The sequence below is a fragment of the Bos indicus x Bos taurus genome, chromosome 13, assembly GCF_003369695.1.
Source record: "Bos indicus x Bos taurus breed Angus x Brahman F1 hybrid chromosome 13, Bos_hybrid_MaternalHap_v2.0, whole genome shotgun sequence".
Classification (NCBI taxonomy): domain Eukaryota; kingdom Metazoa; phylum Chordata; class Mammalia; order Artiodactyla; family Bovidae; genus Bos; species Bos indicus x Bos taurus.
This window is the reverse complement of record NC_040088.1, coordinates 55,164,535-55,186,487: the sequence shown is the minus strand read 5'-3', so window position 1 is coordinate 55,186,487 and position 21,953 is coordinate 55,164,535. Positions and strand designations below refer to the sequence as shown.

The 21,953-nt window shown below is 43.7% G+C and overlaps 1 protein-coding gene across 6 annotated transcripts in view; it reads right to left on the bottom strand.

Moving 5' to 3' along the window:
- Nucleotides 1–21,953, bottom strand: part of BEND7 (BEN domain containing 7) — an 86,934-nt gene that overhangs the window by 49,474 nt on the left and 15,507 nt on the right. For 5 of the 6 annotated variants that reach the window (XM_027559907.1, XM_027559905.1, XM_027559906.1 and 2 more), the window contains 2 exons: nt 6,015–6,314; nt 2,841–2,963 (listed from right to left, as the gene is read on the bottom strand). In XM_027559907.1, coding sequence (XP_027415708.1) covers nt 2,841–2,963; nt 6,015–6,314 — 423 coding nt within the window. Of the gene's footprint in view, nt 1–2,840; nt 2,964–6,014; nt 6,315–6,439; nt 6,463–21,953 lie in introns of those variants that run through there. The other variant, XM_027559909.1, reaches the window with a different exon arrangement.

Genomic DNA, 21,953 nt, shown 5'->3' with positions numbered 1-21,953 from the left:
TCCAAAGACGAGAAGCGCTGATCGAGAGCTGAGTGCTGATGTTGAATATATACTTAAGGGAATCAAGGATGGTAATTACAGTTCTCAGAGGTGCCCTTCAAGACGTAGTGTTTGTTAACCATTTAAAAATACTCTGATTTAAAGTTTAGTAGGGAAATATGGCATTATTACTTAAATCTGCATGTGTTAATATGGTTTTTAAAACTATGACCACAGCTGCTTTTTCACAGAAATACAGCTCTAAAAATAAGCCAGATGAAAACCTAAAACTCTCGACATGCACATAATATGGATCATTTCTCATCAGGTCGTAAATGGGTAATATTTGTACTCTGAACTTGATATCTGCATCTCTAGGCTGGACAGAAATTTATAATAACTATTAGAAACACTATTTGCACTGCAAATGAGCACTGCAAAGTTTTTTAATCATGCATGCAGTAAGCAGTCTAGCTCACTGGTTCTCAACCTCAGCTACACATTAGTTTCACTGGATTCACCTTAAAAAAAAAAAAAGAAAACCAGTGCCTCAGCCTCAATCTAGACTAATTCAGACTGGAATTTCCCAGGGAGATGCCTGGGTATCGGGATTTTTTAAAAGCTCCACCAATGATCCCCAATATATAAGCCGGACTGGGACTTTTCTCTGTTAGATCTGAATTTTCAGCTGAGGCTAGGTCTCCATTTGCAAAGTTAGACAACTGAAGCAGTTATCAATGATCTAGGACTCCAGCCTCACCAAGTCTCACTTTCCAAAATTAAAAGTGAAAATGTTTTGAGTTTAAAGAACACAGGACTCTGAGGTTTTCTTCTCCTTCTGCAAGTCTGGACAAAGCTGTGTTCTTTCGAATCAGATCTTAATCGCTTGATCTTATTCCTTGCCTTCTCCCTGAAGTAAAGGTGAAACTTTCTAAGTAGAAGGTAAATCTACATTTTATAGGTAATAAACCTTAAAGTCAATCTACTCACTCAACACATATTCTTCAGTTTAAGAAAATTAAAGGAGACTAATTTATTCAGTTTATCCTCTGGGATCCCTGACAGCTCTGGGGTCGTTTACTGCCCTAATCTGCAAAGGTTCATAAAAGGAAACAGGGAGACACAGTGGCATTTACTTAATAGATTCTCAGAAGGCTTCAGTCAAGGATTTAAATGGTTGCAATTTGTAGTTTGCCACTTGGGGAGTAAGGAGCTTAAGTAACAAAATAAATCATTACCATTTCATACGCATATTTTCTTAAGTGCTAACAAATTCTTCCTCTGAGGAAAGAAATCTGTACAGAATGAAGTAACCTTTCTTTCTGAGCTCCTTATTTAGGAGATGTTAGCCTCTGCTGGGTTAATAAGAACACAGATTATCCTTGTGGAACAAGGTGAGTTAAATGCTTACTGGCCTGACCAAAATGTTTTTATTTTTTCCCTTGGGATAAGACTAAATCCAGTGCATAAAATTAGATGTTGCTTCTCAGAAAGCCTTTCGCTCATTTCACTTGCATGTGATCTTGGGTGACTGATATGTTTAAGTATTAAGTTTTTTAAGTATCAAACCACATCACTGAATATTAAAATTTTACTAGAATTAACTAAACGGCACCAAGGACGATTTCTGAGCTGTCTGAATACCTTTACAGTGGAAAGGGGGGAAGTTAGTTATATATGACTGGGCCATTTACCAGCTTAAGGAGCAGTTTTCCCTGATGAAGTGGAAGGCTTAATGAAATGATTTATTATTTTCTGTTGCTGTTGTTCAGTCGCTAAGTTGTGTCTGACCCTTTGGGACCCCATGGACTGCAGCACGTGAGGCTCCCCTATGACAAAAAAAGCTTTTTCTTTACTAATTTTGGAGACTAGAAATCACAGCCACTATAATAAGGACCTAGACTTTCAGACTTCTAAGAAATGCTCCAGGTCTTTGTAACAACACTCACAAAATAGCTGAGGCTCAGATCATGCTTTACCAAGTTCAGCTGCATTTACTATCTCTTCTATTTTCAAAACAACCCTATGAGTTAGATATTAATACTCTAGTTACAGATGAGAAATCTGAGGTTCAGACTGGAACTCTGACCCTAAAATGCAAGTTCACTGCTCTTCTGTTCCTCAACTTGTCTAACAGGAGCGAGAACAACAACAACAAAAAAAGCATCGTGTAAATAAAAAGACAAAACCGGAGGTGTCTCAGAGCCTCTCTGACCTGAATGTTAGGGAGAAAAGCCACAAGCAGAGCCTGAGGGCCAACGTTTCTGGTCAGCTGATACTCTGGAATCTTTACCAGCAGAGCCCAGGCTTCCTAAGGGCTCCTCTGCATGTACAGAGCTGCTTGGCTCCTCACCTGTCACAGGGAGCCCAGCGTTGGAGGCAGGGTGGGCTTGTGCAGAAGCGAGGGTTGTAAGATGCACAGAGCCCCCTAAACCGAGCCCCTCAGGAGGGAAGATGAGCCATTCTCACCTCTTTCCCCATCACGAACCTCCTTGTCAATTTACATTAGGGAGATGAGCCGAAGGGCTCTGCCCACCTTCGGGTATAATTGTTTCAAAGTTTAATTAGCTGACATTTGTGAAGCACCCGAAGCACATGTACAGAAGGAGTGAGCAGTATCAGCCAGAAAGCATTTGTGAGACTGGCTAACAGGAAGGTGGGTTCTGGAAAAAGCAGAGAAAAATGGATGCTTGAAGAAGTACACCATCAACTATACTTCCATAAAATTGTTTTAAATAAATTATATATATATAATTTCCTTTATATATATAAAAAGGAAACCTTGCTGGGAGACACAGCGTAACCAAAGCATAATGAACATCCCCACTGAAGATCCTCCCTCTGAGGCTGGATCTGCGTACCTGCCTGAATCTGCATCAGTTTCCGCATGGTCTTGAGCTCTTGGAGGATGGCCTGCAACGTCGACTGGCAGTTACAAGTGCAGCAGTTGGATCCAGCTGATGAATTCACCACTGGAAGTTCTCCTGAGCACGAAAAGAGAGAATGATGGCCGCCAAGCAACAGCAAGAATATAAAGAGGAAAATAAAAAAGGCACCCGGTGATTTTCACAGCCTGAATGCTGGGGTCTGACTTTAGCTAACCGTTCAGGTTTCTCTACTGTCAGGCGTGTGTCGTGTCACAGGGTGGGGCAGCCTCTGTGAATGGACACACAGTTTGCTGTCACAGCGCCCCGCCCCCCCCCCCCCCCCGCCGTCACCCCAGTTCATCTCAGATAATGATAGAGAAAACATTGACTAAGAACACACTCGTGCTATTTTGCACAAAAAACTAGCTCTGTGAACAGCCTTTATCTAAAACCAAACAAACTGGGTAGCTGCACATGTCCTGAGAGTTCATACTAAGAGTTAAATGTATCTAACTATTTAAAAGATAGTTTTAGCATTAACCACGTGATTCTAAAAATTAAGAACTGTCAACACATTGCTTTGTGCTGGGTGTGGTATGTCTGGGTGGCGGGGGCAGCAGGGTCTGGGAGGGTCCAAGTGAACTTAAGGGGTCAGAGGCTGCTGGTGTGTTGGCTCTTCTCCAGCTTCATAAAAGAGTGCCCTTCTACATCGTCCATTCCCCATTCTTCAGTTTCATTTTAGTCTCGTTTTCACTGTTTGAAAGTGAAAGTCGCTCAGTTGTGTCCAACTCTTTGCAACCCCAGGAACTATACAGTCCATGGAATTCTCCAGGCCAGAATACTGGAGTGGGTAGCCTTTCCCTTCTCCAGGGGTTCTTCCTAACCCAGGAATCGAACCCAGGTCTCCTGCATTGCAGGCGGATTCTTTACCAGCTGAGCCACAAGGGAAGCTCAAGAATCCTGAAGTGGGTAGCCTATCCCTTTTCCAGTGGATTTTCCCAACCCAGGAATCAAACCAGGGTATCCTGCATTGCAGGCGGATTCTTTACCAACTGAGCTACCAGGGAAGCCCTTTTCACTGTTGAATATGCCATATAATTGTCCTCCTCTGTTTTCCTTACATGTAAACAAATACCTTCCTGTTATTGCCGGAATAAAATGGGACATTTGGAAAAGCATGCTTTCAGTACAGTACCCCTGGCCTCAGTATCCAAGTTCCCTTAAAGGCAATCAGGATAAGAGATGGCTCTCACTTGGGTTTTTTCATGGTGGAAGAGGGAAGTTCTATAGTTTTGGTCCACCTATATTCTTTACTATATATTACGTGTAATTTACATCCTGCAATATGCATTCTTTGCGAATATTCACTATTGAAAGTTTCACCACAGCGAAACCTGCAATATGCATTCTTTGCGAATATTCATTATTGAAAGTTTCACCACAGCGAAACCATGGAATACTTAATGTGTGGAGCAGCACAATTATTTACATTCAGAGTTGTAGCAAAATGAGATGTTACAACTTGAAAACTACAAATGATTAAATTAAAACTCCAATGAGATACCAAAGGTATTCCGATCAACAATACGCCATTAACACAGAAGTATTTTAAAACAAATATGGGGGAATTTAGGTTTGTAACTCTGACCATTACTAATATTTTTCAAAGTAAATCCACCATCCTTGTTGGGGCCTGGAAAATAGAACACTATTCACCCAATACTTCCTGATGGGGGCGCTTATTAGCTTCATAGATACCTGAGGCCATTTTATTTCTCTAGTCATTTCTCCCATGGGAGTAGAGTTAGGAGGACTTTGTGAATATTCCTAGTCACTATTTCAAGTCTGTATCATTTTAGAGGAAAAAAACCAATCCTTTTCATCTTGTTATAAATCATTTTCTAATTTTAAAGAGAACTACCTTTTTATTTTTATGGAGGACTCTTTAAAGAGCCATCTCTTTCTAACGTGGAAGCAAGCCAGCATGAGAATCTGATATTGGCTTATGTAATATTAAGAGAGACAGAAGACACCCATACATCTCTTGGGGTCCCTCCCCGTCTCTTCAGCAGTGGCTAGTGATGGCTTTTTATACCTTTGAACTGGTTATCACAAACTGTGTTTAAAAAAAAAAATAAAATCACAATAATTGTCTTTTCCTTGAAGGATGATGAACAGGGGGGAAAACCCTTAACTTTTTAAAGAAACTAGAAATGTGTTCTTCCTTTCTTCTCATTCCCTTTGTTAAAACGACAGATCTGCACATCTGTATGTAACTTATAACACGAATAACAGTGTCACTGGAGGGAAAATTAACATGAATGGAGAAATCAAGTTTTTCCTTATGTTTTGGGAAAAAAAAATTTGCCATTTGAGTTTTTTTTCCCCTAACAATTAGGAATTTAAAATAGATAACTAATAAGAACCTACTGGATAGCACAGGGAACTGTACTCAATATTCTATGGTGCCCTACATGGGAAAAGAATCTAAGAAAGCGTGGATATATTTAGGTGTATTGCTGATTCATTTTGCTGTACACCTGAAACTAACACAACACTACAAATCAACTATACTCCAATTAATTTTAAAAAACCCATTAGGAATTTAAAGTAAGGAAATTTTACTTTAAAGGAATAATTTTCAACCTGAATGAAGCAAGTTATAAAATATGGATCATCTGGTTCAGGAGCTTGAATGGGAGGTTAAAGTCAAGGTGTCACTTGACTGGCGGGGTCATCAGTCCTCCCTTTAAGTGACTCGTCCTATAATGAAGAAAGCCCAGGACTTAGCAAGGGGATGTGTTAAGAATACACCATGTGACCAGGAAGATTCTTTTAATGCCACAGTGGAGCTCTTTCTGCCCTAATGTTCAGTTGTTTGTGACAATAGTATCCGTATCTCAGACAGTGATGGCTTTGACTTCTTAAAGAGCTAAAGTGTCTATCAAGAAACTATCCCTTCTAATAGAGAACCCCTAGTTTTTCCTGCATCTCAAGTCTAGATTTTTTTATACTCTTTTTCCTTTATGTCTTTCCTGTCTTTTAAAATAACTCAATTAAGGTACATGATTAAAGGAGGGTTTACTCTATAGAATTCAAAGAACATACTGAATGTTTATAGACAGAAAACATATTGGGACGACTGTGAGCGTCTGATGAGGGCCATACCATTGGAGCTCCCAGCAGTGTGGGGCTGGCTCTGAAAGGTTCTGGAGCGGGTGCCATACTGCCCTGAGAACTGCCCGCTCTGGGGTGGCAGCTCGTTCCACGTGCCCCGGGAAGATGGGTGGAGGCTTGGGGGGGCCTCTGCAGAGTTCAAACGCTGAGGCCAAATCGCATCCAAATCCTGGGGTTCCTCTTTAAGTTTCTCCCCCTCCTTGCCCACACGCTGATATATCCTCCCAGCGCTGTCATTCAGTAATCTTCTCATTCCTGTAATTTGTTTTTTAATTTCCATGCTTTCATCTCCTAATGGAAACAGGGCCAGAGATAGCACTGTAAATTAGTGAAAGAAAAAATAATCCACTACCAGAAAAAAAAACAGAATAAGACACCCCCCCTTCCTTCTTTGGAATCGGGGGAGGATTACTGACCCCAGATGCAAGCTTCTCTTTTAAGAATCTTCTTTCCTCAGAGGATTTTTTTTTTTGAACCAAAGTATCTGTATTGCACAGAATAAATATTACTTAAAGATGACTCTGAAATTATACAGATATAAAATATTTTCTATAAACAATATCATTAAAGGATCTATTAGATCTAGATCTATTAAGGGCTATTTCACACACGTGTGCATGCTTGCTCAGCCTCTCAGTCGTGTCCAACTCTTTGTGACCTCATGGACTGTAGCCCACCAGGCTCCTCTGTCCATGGAATTCTCCAGGCAAGAATACTGGACTGGGCTCCCATTCCCATCTCCAGGGGATCGTCCCAAAACAAGGACTGAACCCTTATCTCCTGCACTGGCAGCTAGGTTCTGCAGTGCTGAGCCACAAAGGAAGCCCACCGCAAACATACTATCTTTTTAAATTGTCATCAGCCAGTAACTTTACAAAGGTTAAGGGAAGTAGTCTTTTCTTTTTTTTCTCTAACCTGGGTTTTAAAATAAAAGTCTAATGCCACGGTACACACTCATACAGTCACTCTACTAAATGCTTGAAATTTCAACTATGAAGAAAGGAAAAGCCCTGCAGAAAGCATCTATTACAAAAAACAGCTCCTACAAATAAATCTAGCACATTTATTTATTTATTTTTAATTTCTGGCCGCATCTGTGCTGCATGTGGGATCTTAGTTCCTAACCAGGGATCAAACCCACGCACCCTACATTGGGAACTCAGAATCCTAACTACCGGACCACCAGGGAAGTCCTGAGTACATTTAATATAATCATGTTGTAATACCCTCAGCATCATATTAGCCAGATTTCTCTATCAGACTGGTAACTGCACAATGAATGTAGGTATTCTGCATTGTCTAGTTAGATATTTAGCTTATTAATACACAAATACGTTACTGAATGTAGTGGAGAAGGAAATGGCAACCCACTCCATTATTCTTGCTTGAAAAAGTCCGCAGGGTCACAAAGAGTCGGACACGACTCAGCAAACTTAACAACAACAGTAACAAAACTGAATGTAAGGAAACTTTTCTATTTTTTGCTGTGAAGTTAGTATCTTAAATTTTTTAAATGGTAACAAAAGTATTAATTGTCTTTAATATCTAACATGAACAAATGCAGAATTAATACAGATTTCCAAATTTACAATACTGCTCTGTGTTGGCATATGCTTGAGAGGAGAAATATTTTACTTTGTCATAAAACTCTTTCCATTTCAAACACCTGTGAAAATGACAATACAGAAACAATAAATCATGTTCCAGATTTTTATGAGAACGAATGACCGAGCACAATTGAAGAAATGCGGAGCCAGCATTTACAACTTTCTCAGGATGTCTGGGGAACAGGGTGTGTCTGGAAGAGGTCCCAGAGGAATTCTGAGAGATAAATCTATAAGCCAGTGTGGCTGCTATTACTTTCAGCATCCAAACCCGCCCTTTCCCGGCGTGACTAACAGCACAGCTTGGGCAGGAAGGAGCTTCTTTCCTGCAGGGCTTTTATTCTGGACCAGGGACGTCACACACGCATCCAGGCTGCAGCGTGCTGATCTCGGTTGACACTGGCTAGTGGCTGCCACTCCCCTCCCTCCCAGGGCCCTGGCAAGAACCACACCAGCCAAGCCAGGCAGAGGCGGGCACGCTGCCTGGGGCCTGGATCAGTGCCAGCTTACTCCCCACATGAACTCTGACGCATCACAGCCAAAGGGCCACTCTCTTTTCAAAGGTTCCACTTATGCTCCAGTGACTGAATCCTATGATAAAGTGCTGTCTTCAGAAGGAGGGAAAAAAGGTATGAGGATCCTGGAACTTTCTAAGATCAAAGTTGCTTTGTCATGAGCTTAGTTTCACAGTCCCAGAACCTACAGCTCTGAAACTTACAAGACTGAAAATACAGTGTGAATTCTGCACACTTGATACTTTCAAGAGGACAACCAGGATTGTGGAAGAGGGAGATCCTGGCTGTGGGCTGACACTTAGAAACATTTCTTACAAAATCAAAACAAGAGGCAAACCATAACAACAGATTAGGACCTGGGACTGAGGAGGAAGAAAAACAGGGGGCTGTGAAGGCAGGTAGCAGAGCTGGCTGACTTTCTGAGAAGAGAGCTCACAGTCTATCCAACTGTGGGACAGCTGAAAGGACAGAAAACAGCTAAGTGTAAGAATTGCTGGAGTCAAGGAAAGCTGAGAGACGTGGAAAAGGCTGGAAACGGGCTGGTTGCAGGGCAGCCTCTTAGAGGTGACAGGCTGGGTGTCCCCAGAGGGCAGTGGGATGAGCTGTCCTTCCTTTAGCCAGAGAAGTCAGGAGCAGCCCTGACCACACTACCTGGGCGGGAGGCCCTAGAACCGTATCTCTCTCTTTTGAGCTCTGTCTCTGTCTCTCTCTCTCACACACACACGGGGCAGGGGTGGGGTGGGGATGATGCACTCTGCAGAGAGAGGGGAATTGAGTCCTCACACATTCAGGAGGGATGCAGCAGAGGATCAGGAGGGAGACCTAAAGACTAGAAGTGGCGACGACAGAGAAAGCTGAGCAGCCTGCACACACTGGGATGGAGAGGGTGAAGCTTGCAGGCTTGGGCCACGGATGCTAGGGGGTGGGTCAGGGACAGGCTGGGGCCGGGGCTCCCAGACCTGGACTCACTTCCCAACTGTACTGACTTGCTACCTGATACGAGACGAGCCACCTGCTATTCTCAGGCTTCAGCTTCCTGAACTATAAAAGGGAATTCTGAACCAGACCATGCCTGGCATAACCCAGGGGAGCAGTCAAGGAGGGATGTAGGTTTTTCCCATTACCAAGATGTTCACAGGGCACCAAACAGCTCTAAAAGTCACGTATGTCCTCCTCAGAAAGAGTGGGCTTATTCTGATTGCTACAAGTGAAGCCAAGTTCTCTGACTCAAAAAAAAAAAAAAGGGATAAATTAAGATGTTGAGATCTGAAGCATTAGTTGACCTCTTTGTCTTTCCAGTTCTAATAAGTTGATGTCTTCCCCATGTATAAATGCCAAGAAAAAGAAGCTCTAAAGAAGCATGATTCCAGGGAATTCCCTGGTTGCCCAGTGGTTAGGACTCCGCACTTTCACTGCCAAGAATGTTTCAATTCCTGGTTGGGGAACTAAGATCCCACAAGCTGTGCAATATGGGCAAAAAACAAAAACAAACAACAACAACAACAAAAAGAAGCAACAATTCCATAAGGAAACCTGTTCACTTTCCAAACCTAACCATACCTTTTTTCATGTTTAACCACAAAGGGCTGGATCTTTTTAGAGAAAATGAACAGGAATCTTACAAATATGGATCCATGGTGTGTGGCTGCATTATAGTAAAACAATCTTAAATGAAAAATGGTTTGTATGTTTAGTAACTGGACTCCTTGGACAAGACTGAAAAAAGATTACAGGTTGGATTTTACCCTTTGCTAAATTTCAAGACTCCCTTTCCTTTACATAGATTACTTTCCTTTACGTAAATAATTTGCATAATACAGAATAGAGAGTCTTGAAACACAGAAGTCATCATACAGGATGACTTGGTCAGGAGAGAAAAACATATTACACAGAACACGATAATTCATTGTTTGGGGTAATGAAAGAAAAAAGGCAGTAATGCTCAAAGATAGAGTGAGATGATGTGCCTTAACATTATATATCCATTTCTATATGCCTTCTTTTCACAAAGACTCAAAATAGTCACCATATCTTTGCATCGAAAATTAACTAGTGTTGAGCTGTAAGTCATTTCATATACCTTCTTTATGTAAATGAAAGAAATGTTGTATCACAACCAGAATGAGGTCTAGTAGAATTAAATGATACAGGATGCTTGGGGCTGGTGAACTGGGATGACTCAGAGGGATGGTATGGGGAAGGAGGTGGGAGGGGGGTTCAGGATTGGGAACACGTGTATACCCATGGTGGATTCATGTTGATCTATGGCAAAACCAATACAATATTGTAAAGTAATTAGCCTCCAATTAAAATAAATAAATTTATATTAAAAAATAAATTAATTAATTAAAAAAAGAAAAAAAAGAATTAAATGTGATACTAAGGTTTATAAACAAACCATATACAGAGAAAAATCCGAATGAACCTTTTGGCCAACCCAATATTAATAGGATGGAGTGAAAAAGTACCAGAAATACAGTAAGAAGAATAAGTTACTGAATAAGATGAATAAAGTTTGGAATAAGAGGAATCAAGTTACTCAGATCCCATTCCCTTGGGGCTGGGGAGGGTGGCCCCTGAGCATCACTCTTGCAGGCAAAAGCTCACTGTCTGGGTGGATGGCACAGCTGTACCACTTCCCCTCTTATTCAGTAACTTATCAATCATCTCCTGGGCCCCAGAGATAGAAAGATCATCCTGTTCAAATTTAAAGGTACTCCCCTTCCAAATCTTTCAACATCTTTTACTCACATCCTTTTGTACGGGTTGGTTATTCTGAAAAATGGTCCTGATTTTCCCCAGCCTGCTGACCTGCACCTCTTTTAAGTATGTGCCCCCAGAACTCCAGCTAGAAGACTACCCTGCTATCTGTAGACACCTCTGATTTCTTGCTAGAGCTAAAAGGTGGACCTTCTCTGAGGACCCTGCCTCCCTGAAGTCCCCTGTGTGAAAGTTATTCACCTCCCATTCCCTTGGGGCTGGGGAGGGTGGCCCCTGAACATCACTCTTGCAGGCAAAAGCTCACTGTCTGGGTGGATGGCACAGCTGTACCACTTCCCCCTCTTCTTCCTGAACAGCAGTCTGTGTGCCGGGAGTTTAAGGTTCATAAAGAAAAGTGGCAGGTGATGAAGTCAACACATACAGTGAGGTCATCCCATTAAGGTGCCAGGTTAAGGAAGAATAATTTTGCACTGGAGATATTGGGTTATTGCTCTGGGTTATTTATTTCAATATTTTTATTTATTTATCTGGCTGTACCAAATCTTAGCAGTGGCAGGCAGGATCTTTAGTTACGGCATGTGAACTCTAGGTTGAGGTATATGGGATCTAGTCCCCTGACCAGGGATCGAACCCAGGCCCCCTGTATTGGGAGCACGGATTTTTAGCCACTGGACCACCACCCTGAGGCTAGTTCTGACAAAGGAAATTTATACAGTCGGCAGGCAGTTGGGAATATACAGGAAGCTGATGGTGATGAAGTGGGAATACTGTTGGCAGCAGCAGCTACTGTTGCTACCAGTGGTACCTGGCCCCTTTGCACTGAGACAACCCCTTGGGCTCACAAACAACTCAGGGGGTGGCAGGACACCTTATATAGAGATACTAGGTTTCCTGTTAATCTAACACGTAGAGAGCTCAGTACCCTCATTTCAACATTAAAAGCTATGAGCTCATGTGTGTGTCTCGGCTGGCCAAGTGAGTTCACCTGCTCCTCCTGGACTGAGTCCCCGCGGCAGGCAGCAGTCACCGTGGTCACAACTGTGCCATCTCTAGCTCCTTGCGTGCCCTGACCACCATCCAGTCCATCTCCAGGGTGCCACTCCCTAACTCATGTCTACAGAAGGACTGAGGGACACTGAGAGTACTGAGGTACAGTCACCACTACATCCAGTATGCTTTGGCTCTTACTGTGGTATCATGTCCAGCCTTTTTGTTTGTTTTTGGCCGAACCACACAACTTGGGGTATCTTAGTTCCCCGACCAGGGGTTGAACATGGGCCACGGCAGCGAAAGCACAGGGTTCTAACCACAGCCGCCAGGGACCTCCTGTCACGTCCAGTTTTGCACTCTTTTAAAGAGGCTGTGAAAGTGCTGCACTCAATATGCCAGCAAATTTGGAAAACTCAGCAGTGGCCACAGGACTGGAAAAGGTCAGTTTTCATTCCAATCCCAAAGAAAGGCAATGCCAAAGAATGCTCAAACTACTGCACAATTGCACTCATCTCACATGCTAGTAAAGTAATGCTCAAAATTCTCCAAGCCAGGCTTCAGCAATACGTGAACCGTGAACTTCCTGATGTTCAAGCTGGTTTTAAAAAAGGCAGAGGAAACCAGAGATCAAATTGCCAACATTCGCTGGATCATGGAAAAAGCAAGAGAGTTCCAGAAAAACATCTATTTCTGCTTTATTGACTATGCCAAAGCCTTTGACTGCGTGGATCACAATAAACTGTGGAAAATTCTGAAAGAGATGGGAATACCAGACCACCTGATCTGCCTCTTGAGAAATTTGCATGCAGGTCAGGAAGCAAGTTAGAACTGGACATGGAACAACAGACTGGTTCCAAATACGAAAAGGAGTTCGTCAAGGCTGTATATTGTCACCCTGTTTATTTACTTATATGCAGAGTACATCACGAGAAACGCTGGGCTGGAAGAAACACAAGCGGAATCAAGATTGCCAGGAGAAATATCAATAACCTCAGATATGCAGATGACACCACCTTAATGGCAGAAAGTGAGGAGGAACTCAAAAGCCTCTTGATGAAAGTGAAAGTGGAGAGTGAAAAGTTGGCTTAAAGCTCAACATTCAGAGAACGAAGATCATGGCATCGGGTCCCATCACTTCATGGGAAATAGATGGGGAAACAGTGGAAACAGTGTCAGACTTTATTTTTCTGGGCTCCAAAATCACTACAGATGGTGACTGCAGCCATGAAATTAACAGACGCTTACTCCTTGGAAGGAAAGTTATGACCAACCTAGATAGCATATTCAAAAGCAGAGACATTACTTTGCCAACAAAGATTCATCTAGTCAAGGCTATGGTTTTTCTAGTGGTCATGTATGGATGTGAGAGTTGGACTGTGAAGAAGGCTGAGCGCCGAAGAATTGATGCTTTTGAACTGTGGTGTTGGAGAAGACTCTTGAGAGTCCCTTGAACTGCAAGGAGATCCAACCAGTCCATTCTGAAGGAGATCAGCCCTGGGATTTCTTTGGAAGGAATGATGCTAAAGCTGAAACTCCAGTACTTTGGCCACCTCATGCGAAGAGTCGACTCATTGGAAAAGACTCTGATGCTGGGAGGGATTGGGGGCAAGAGGAGAAGGGGATGACAGAGGATGAGATGGCTGGATGGCATCACTGACTCAATGGATGTGAGTCTCAGTGAACTCCGGGAGTTGGTGATGGACAGGGGGGCCTGGCGTGCTGCGATTCATGGGGTCGCAAAGAGTTGGACATGACTGAGCAACTGATCTGATCTGATCCGAAAGAGGCTGTCGAGAAACTTGAGATCATGCAAAAGTCAACAAAAAAGATGAAAGGATCAAAGAAAGGTTAAAGAAGTTGGGTCATTTCTCTGAGAGACAAATAGCTACTGAGTGACTCCTCTTCAAACACTTGACGGGTTATCACGAACACTGTTCATTATCCATAGGAAAAAGTGGCCTCAAACTGTAGCTTCTAGGCAGGAGGCTGGGCAATGTTATGGTCTAAAGGGCTGACCCCTCCAGTTCTAGAAACAGAGGAGGAACCTCTGAGAAGATGTGCCGAAGGAGTGGCACTAAGGATGCCTCCCGTCTGGGATGTTGAAGAAGTGCTGGAAACACTGGCAATGACTGCATACCACTGTGAACATCCTTTTTGGAAAAGGCCTTTTAAGGGAACTTCGTGGCGGTCCAGTGGTTAAGACTCGGGACTTTCACTGCTGTGGGCCCAGGGTTCGATCCCCAGTTGAGGAACTAAGACTCCAAAAACCACAGAGTGCAGCCCTATAAAAAGGTTTAAAATTCACTGCAAACGAACAAACAAAAAAACTCCTTGCATTTTGCAGGTAATGGTAGTTAAACAGAAAAAAGTTGAGTTTATCAGTGAGAAATACTGAGACAACCATGATTTATATTGAACAATGCAAGTACCTCCTTCTCAAACACTAGCAGAAGCTGGCATGGAGCTGTGTTGTAGAAAAGGCTGAACTCCGACCTGTCAAATGACAGCAGTGAGAAAAAGAGCAGGAAAAAAGGAAGCAGGGCCCATCAAGACCACACAGCAGCTCTCTCCACCACAATGCTCGACACGTGAGTTGAATAGCCAGGCACCTGCAGTGGACTCTGCACTCTCAGAAGACCCGGGTTAGCATCATTGCCCCAAACCTGAGCTGACTTGCAGACACTATCAAGGACCTGACAGGCTGTCCCTGGGGGTGGCAGCCACGTTCACCAGGGACATGCAGGCCTGGGGGTGCTAATGGCAAGAAGGGTCTGAAAAGCATAGAGAACACAGTGATGGCTGCCAAAGTGAACCCTTTGTTCCGAAGCAATCTGAAGTGGAATCCCCCAAATAAAGAGGAGCCAAGATCTACTGAAGAGAATGTGTCAGAACCTGCATTCCCAAAACAGTCCTTGGAGTCCAGCTGAGAACACTGTGTAGTCTAAATGCCACTGAGAAAGAAGGATGCAAACCTCGGCTGCAGGATCAGTGAACTGGTGGAATCAAATGTGTTGATAGGGGGAGTTAACCCACATGCCTGCTGCCACGTGCTGGGGGACCCTCCTGTTCAACTGAAGTGTTAGGTGGAATATAATTAAGTAGCCCAGGGCATAGATGGTATTTTCATTGAAAAGACGAGGTTCCTTACAAATCTGTTTAGATAACATCAGGTTCATTCATCTATTCAATAAATATTTACTGTACTACCACTACTAAATATGAGATTTCTGTAGGACCAAAGAAAGAAAAAGACAAGAAAGACAAGATACCATCTCTCCCCTCCGGGAGTTTACAGCCTCGCTTGGAACCCAGATGAACGCACAAGGATTCCGAGGACCCAGGGCCTCTCTCCTGACACGTGGGCAAGCTCACCCAGCCTGGGACACCCATAGCCAGCATGGGAGGCAGGAGCTTTTTTTAACTGAGGCTGAGGAAGTGATGCCAAGACAGGTCCCAAGACAGAATGCCATGGGTCCAGGCTGGGAAAATGGGCCTGCAAAGCAGAAAGGGGAAGAAGGGCTTGAGATGGGTAAGAAGGGCCAGGGGAGCAAAGAAATACCAGGACATGAATCAACACGGGCTGTCATGCTGCTTCTCAAATGTGTCCCTCAGTGGGACGAATTGAGAGAGTAACACTGACATGCACATTACCGCATGTAAAGCTGATAGCTGGTGGGAAGCTGCTGTACAGCATGGAGAGCTCACTCAGCTCAGTGCTGTGATGACCTAGAGAGGTTAGAGAGGTGGGATCAGGGTGGGGTGGGAGAGAGGTCCAGGAGGGAGGGGATATATGCATACATATGGCTGACTTCACTGTACACCAGAAACTAACACAACATTGTAAAACAATTATCCTCCAATTAAAAATAAATTTTAAAAAGTATGTCCCTCAAAGAACATCTACAGACAAAATAGAAAAAGCATCCATGAGAAGTTTAGGGGCAAAGCCCTAAAAGGGGATGAAGGAACAATTTTCTTTGATGGCTTCATGCTTTATCCAAAAAAACAAATGCAAGTATCCTCTGCTTTGAGCCCACCGAAATATGCAGATCCCTATCTCCATGGAACAACCCAGGGCCCCATGGTCCCAACTCAGAACCGTTACAGAAGGCAAAGGGCTGTTGCGTATGACTGTCCCCAGCTACGTGCTCTAGGAATACATTTATAGCATGATCAGACCGATCAAACTGAGAGAACACAGGATAAACGCCTTGGATGATGCCTAAATTATGAGCGTTTTTGGGAATTGACGAGATCTCTTTGTGAGGATTACAGCTGACTCCATGAAGACAGAAAGACCTGAGTTGGTGAAGAACATGTGGTCAGCAAGTCCGTGGGCGCTCTGAGGGAGAGAAGAGGGAAGAGCACTGGAGGCAGAGGAGAAACCAGGCAGGCCGTGGTGAGAAGCTGATTAGCTGGACTGAATGATCACTGAATTCGCAAAACAGAGAACACAGGGACCTTGATGTTTTTACTTTATCCTGAAAATGACAGGACATCAATGAAGAAAGCAATAGGATACCACTAGAACTATCCAACCAATTCAGAGAGTTTATCTACTTTTCTCTTTCCCAAATGTACTTATAACAAGGAAAAATTTGATTTTATAACAAATAGAGCATGGCCTCCCAATCGAATGTTCCTTCATCAGACATGGACTGTAACTCCAGCCACATTAAGTGGGTAGGTCAGAAACCACCACTTCAAATAATGTTAAGGAATAATCAAACCAAAGAGTTCAGATCCCAAATGTACAGGAGAGGTCTTACACATCAGTGAAGAAGATGACGACACACACCTACTAACAATGGGAAATGGGCACAAGACAGGAACATGCAATTCACAAGGGAAATAAATAGTTCAAAGCTCTTAATGTCCCTAATGACTGATGTAACAAAAATTACACAATGTGAAATTCTTTGTCTATTAATTTGGCAAAGACTATAGATTCATACGGACCAGGCAATGGCACCCGACTCTAGTCCTCTTGCCTGGAAAATCCCATGGGCAGAGGAGCCTGGTAGGCTGTAGTCCATGGGGTCACTAAGAGTCGGACACGACTGAGCGACTTCACTTTCACTTTTCACTTTCATGCATTGGAGAAGGGCAACCCACTCCAGGGTTCTTGCTTGGAGAATCCCAGGGACGGGGGAGCCTGGTGGGCTGCCGTCCATGGGGTCACACAGAGTCAGACACAACTGAAATGACTTAGCAATAGATTCACAGGGCGTCCCAGATGGTGTAATGGTAAAAAATCCACTTGCCAAGCAAGAGACTCGATTTTGATCCCTGGGTTGGGAAGATCCCCTGGAGAAGGAAATGGCAACCACTCTGGTATTCTTGCCTGGGAAATCCCATGGACAGAGGAGCCTAGAAGGCTACAGTCCATGGGGTTGCAAGAGTTGGACATGATTTAGTGACTAAACAATGACAAAGAGATTCAAAAAGCCCATTTTTGATGAAGGTGTAGGGTTACAGTCCCTCTCATAGGCTGCAGGTATGGGTCCTTTTCGGGAAAATTCAGCAATTCCACTCATAGGCATTTATCCTACAGAAACATTTAGACAAGTATTTATGACATACTTAAAAGAACATACACGGTAGCATCATTTTCACTAGTGAGACATCGCAAACCACCCAGACATCAATCAGTGAGTATTAGATAAGTGAATTATGACGTATCTATAGACTGAGATTACAGTGTATCTTTACATGTCTGAAAAGGATGAAGTGGACCTTTTTACAGTCATTTGGAAATAAGTGCAGGATTATCCTATAAACTCCATGAAGGCTGAGACCATGATTATTTCCTTCAATACTGGATAGTCAGAGCCTGCCTGGCTTAAACTAGGCACTCAACCTGTGTGGAACAGATGGAGATTTGGTTAAGCAAAAAAAAAAAAAATTACAAAACATTATACAGGATAATTCTATTTTCCTTTTTTTAATGGTTAGTTTATTTTCCATTCATTTTTGGCTGTGCTGGGTCTTAGTTATTGTGTGCAGGCTTCCTCTAGTTGCAGAGAGCGGGGGCTACTCTCTAGCTGTGGTGCTCTGGTTTCTCACTGCAGTGGCTTCTCTAGCTGTGGAGCATGGACTCTAGGGTGCACGGGCTTCAGGAGCTGCAGCTCACAGGCTCTACAGCGAGGGCTCAGTAGTTGTGGTGCATGGGCTTAGTTGCTCCATAGAATGTGGAATCCTCCTGGACCAGGGATTATCGAACCTATGTCCCCTGAGTTGGCAGGTGGATTCTTATCCACTGCGCCACCAGGGAAAGCCCCATTCTCCTTTTTGTAACACACATGCCTGTATTTTTTACACATACTCTATGGTTATTGCTGGAGAGGGTGACTGGGACAGGACTTTTTAAATTTTATATCTTGTTCTCAACTTTATAAATGAAAACTGTAAAAAATGATTTTGAAATGAATATGTATTAATTTCTGTAAGAAAAAAATAATCTGTAAGAATTATGTACATTCTTTTCCCTGTTGGATTGTAAAGTTGGGTATAAGGCAACTGGTGGAAACAGTTTTGGACTTAAAAAAATCTTCTTTGATGAAGCTGGGCAGGAGTGGGAAGTAGGTGGCCAAAAGGAAGTCAGGGAAGGAAGGGGCTGCCTAGGGTGCACTTTGAAATCCAGGGGTTCAGGCCTAAGAAGATTTTCTCTTGAAGCTTACAAACCATGGTTGTTGTTTTTTTTATTTAACATTTATTTTGGCTGCATCTGGTCTCAGTTGCAGCTCGCTGGATCTTTGCTGCACCATGTAACGACTGCCCTTGTTCTGATGCACAGACTTTCTAGTTACAAAACACGGTTTCTCTAGTTTCAGTACGTGAGCTTGGTTGCCCCATAGCCTGTGGGATCTTAGTTCCCCAACCAGGGATCTAATTCACGTCCCCTGCATTTCCAGGCAGATTCTTAACCATCAGATCACCAGGGAAGTCCCAAGCTATGTGTTTTTTAAAGGAATTTGGACGTGCTTAGGAGGAAAAGGGTTAGAGTCACCATTTACGGACCACCACTTGCTATGTACGGGGCCCTTGGGCAAGCACACTGCCTACCTAATCACAAACTAAGAGGTTCAGAGGTTGATGAATACATCTTCCCCAGGAGAAAACAGAGACTTTGAGTTTAGACATTCGAGACCCATCACGCTCCAAGGTCCATGAGCCTCACTGTTCTACCAGGATGGGCAGGGAACTGACCAGCTGGCCGGCAGGAAGGGCTCCACCCATGAAGCCCACTGCCCTGCATCCAGGAAGCTGTAGAGACCTGCGCTGGGCGCTGCATGGGGTCGTCAGCACCTTAACCACCCACTTATCTTAGTACACATGGTGGAAACAATGAAATCTTTGGACCACACTATCTCTATGGACTCCAACTTAGTTGTGCGGTTTCAAACTAAGAAGGCAGCTCAGAAATGTCCTTTAAATTCAAAACAGGGCTCATGTGAGTCCTGTTAGTCCTACAAACGATGAGAATTTATTTGTGCTCATGGTTCTCTGAGACATAAGGCAAAAGTCTTCAAAGGCTGACAACACACACAGGAAAAATATAACAAGACTGCAGACCAAGAGCTGCTTTCATTTTCCGAGAGAAGTATAAACAAAATCTTGCCCTCGTTTAATCAGAAATAAAATGTTCATAATTGACTGTCTGGAAAGAGACAATCTGTTTCCATATAACCTGAAATCTTGACCCTCTGCTCTGCTGCACAGAAAACTCTTAAAGAACGCTAGTACAGAACTGCACATTGCCCCTACTGACTTAAATATTAACTTACATATCATATAAGGTCAATTACGGAGAAGGCAATGGCACCCCACTCCAGTACTCTTGCCTGGAAAATCCCATGGAGGGAGGAGCCTGGTAGGCTGCAGTCCATGGGGTCGCTAAGAGTCGGGCACGACTGAGCAACTTCACTTTCACTTTTCAGTTTCATGCATTGGAGAAGGAAATGGCAACCCACTCCAGTGTTCTTGCCTGGAGAATCCCAGGGATGGGGAGCCTGGTGGGCTACCGCCTATGGGGTTGCCCAGAGTTGGACACAACTGAAGCGACTTAGCAGCAGCAGCAAGGTCAATTAAGGATGAACAAGAGTAAGTACTGGCAGTACTGTTTCTTCGGTCATTTAAATTTTTAAAAATATTCCAACTTAAAGTACACATGCTGTTATACAGTTTCATCTTCAGTATCCAGTTCAGTTCACTTGCTCAGTCATGTCCGACTCTTTGCGACCCCATGAACCGCAGCCCGCCAGGCCTCCCTGTTTATCACCAACTCCCAGAGTTTACCCAAACTCATGTCCATTGAGTCGGTGATACCATCTAACCATCTCATCCTCTGTCATCCCCTTCTCCTCCTGTCTTCAATCTTTCCCAACATCAGGGTCTTTTCAAATGAATCAGCTCTTCGCATCAGGTGGCCAAAGTATTGAAGTTTCAGCTTCAGCATCAGTCCTTCCAATGAACACCCAGGACTGATTTCCTTTAGGATGGATCTCCTTGCAGTCCAAGGGACTCTCAAGAGTCTTCTCCAACATCTTCAGTATAAATAATGTTAATGAGGATGAGAAATGTATGACGTTCACAGCATCTTTCTCTTCCACAAATCTCAAGAAACTGTGGGCCCGAAGGCACCTGGAGACTGGCAGTGGCCGCCTTCCCTGAGTGAGGCCAGGGATGAGATGACTGCGGCTGTAAGCAGCAGCTTCCAAACTTTCTGGACTGTGAATCACAGCAAGAAAATCAAAGTTTCGCAAACTTATCCTTCCTGCATGCAAGACACTCTGATACTTTCTATCTATTTCTCTTATTATTATTGTATTGATATTTTGTGTGAGTGACAGTCTGCTAAACTAACTTCATGACCCACTTATACGGCCACTGCCTTAAATGCTGTCGTTTTCTTGGACCCTGTCCCACGTGGGCCTCTCCCTCTCCACACACGTCCTGGACTCACCCCATCCACCCCACCTCTCTTCTGGCTCCAGTGACCATCTGTCTGTGAGGACTTCAGCCCTGATCCTACTTCTAAGGGCTCCAGACCCATACATCTAATTGCCCACTGGACAGTTCCACTTGGACATTTCAAAAGCAACCTTAAAACTACGTCCAAGAATGTATTTTATGATGACTGTCACCAAGCCTTGATAAACAGCACCAGCTTGGCTATCCAAGCCAGAAAACTGGGCCTCATCTTCCATCTCTTCCCTCCCACAGCCACTTAAACACTGAGTCCTGCTTATTGTAACTTCTAGATTACTCAGGAGTCCTTCCACTCCTCTCTCATCATCACTTGATGGGGCGACGGCCAAAAGCCTGCAGCAGTGCTCCACCCCACCACAGTCCATGCTGAAGCCAGGGTGATCTTTCGGAAATGCAGACCTTGTCAAGTGACCTGCCTCAGTGGGAGGTGATGGGCCCCAGCTCTCGCACTGGGGGCTTCTCCAGCCTTGGCTCTGGCCACATCTCCCCCTGTTCTAGGCGGTGGCTCTTGTGTCTGATACACATTAGAATCACATGGATAGCTTTAAAAAAACCAGGCCTAACTTCAGGACAGTTTAATCCAAACCCCATCAGTGACTATACTGGATGGCCAGAGGGCTCCCCATTTCAGCTCTATGGAAGGTCTTCAGGGACTTCCCTGGCAGTCCAGTGGTTAACACTTCGTTCTTCCAGTGCAGAGGGCAGCAGGCTCAAACCCTGGTCAGGGAACTAAGATCCCACATGCCATTTTCATGGCCAAAAAAAAAAATGTTTTTTAATAAAAGAAAAAAAGAATTACTCTAAGGAGGGTCTTTGGCTCCTGGGACAAGCTCTCACTTCCTTACTGTCTCACAGCCTCAGTCCCACCTTATACTTATTCTTTAGGTTCTTCTTTGCTTAAATGTCCTCTTCTCAAGGGTCACCTCCCTTCACCCTCCAGGTGAGGTCCCCTGGCTCTGTCTTTCTATCACAATCTATGGGCTGTCAAATCTCCCAGCCTGGCACCAAGGGCTGCTCAATAAAGACCTACCAATGGGTATAGACATGGTTAATTCTAGAATCAGATACGCTGAAGCTATTGTTGAGGAAAGCTGGGAGGGAAAAAAAAA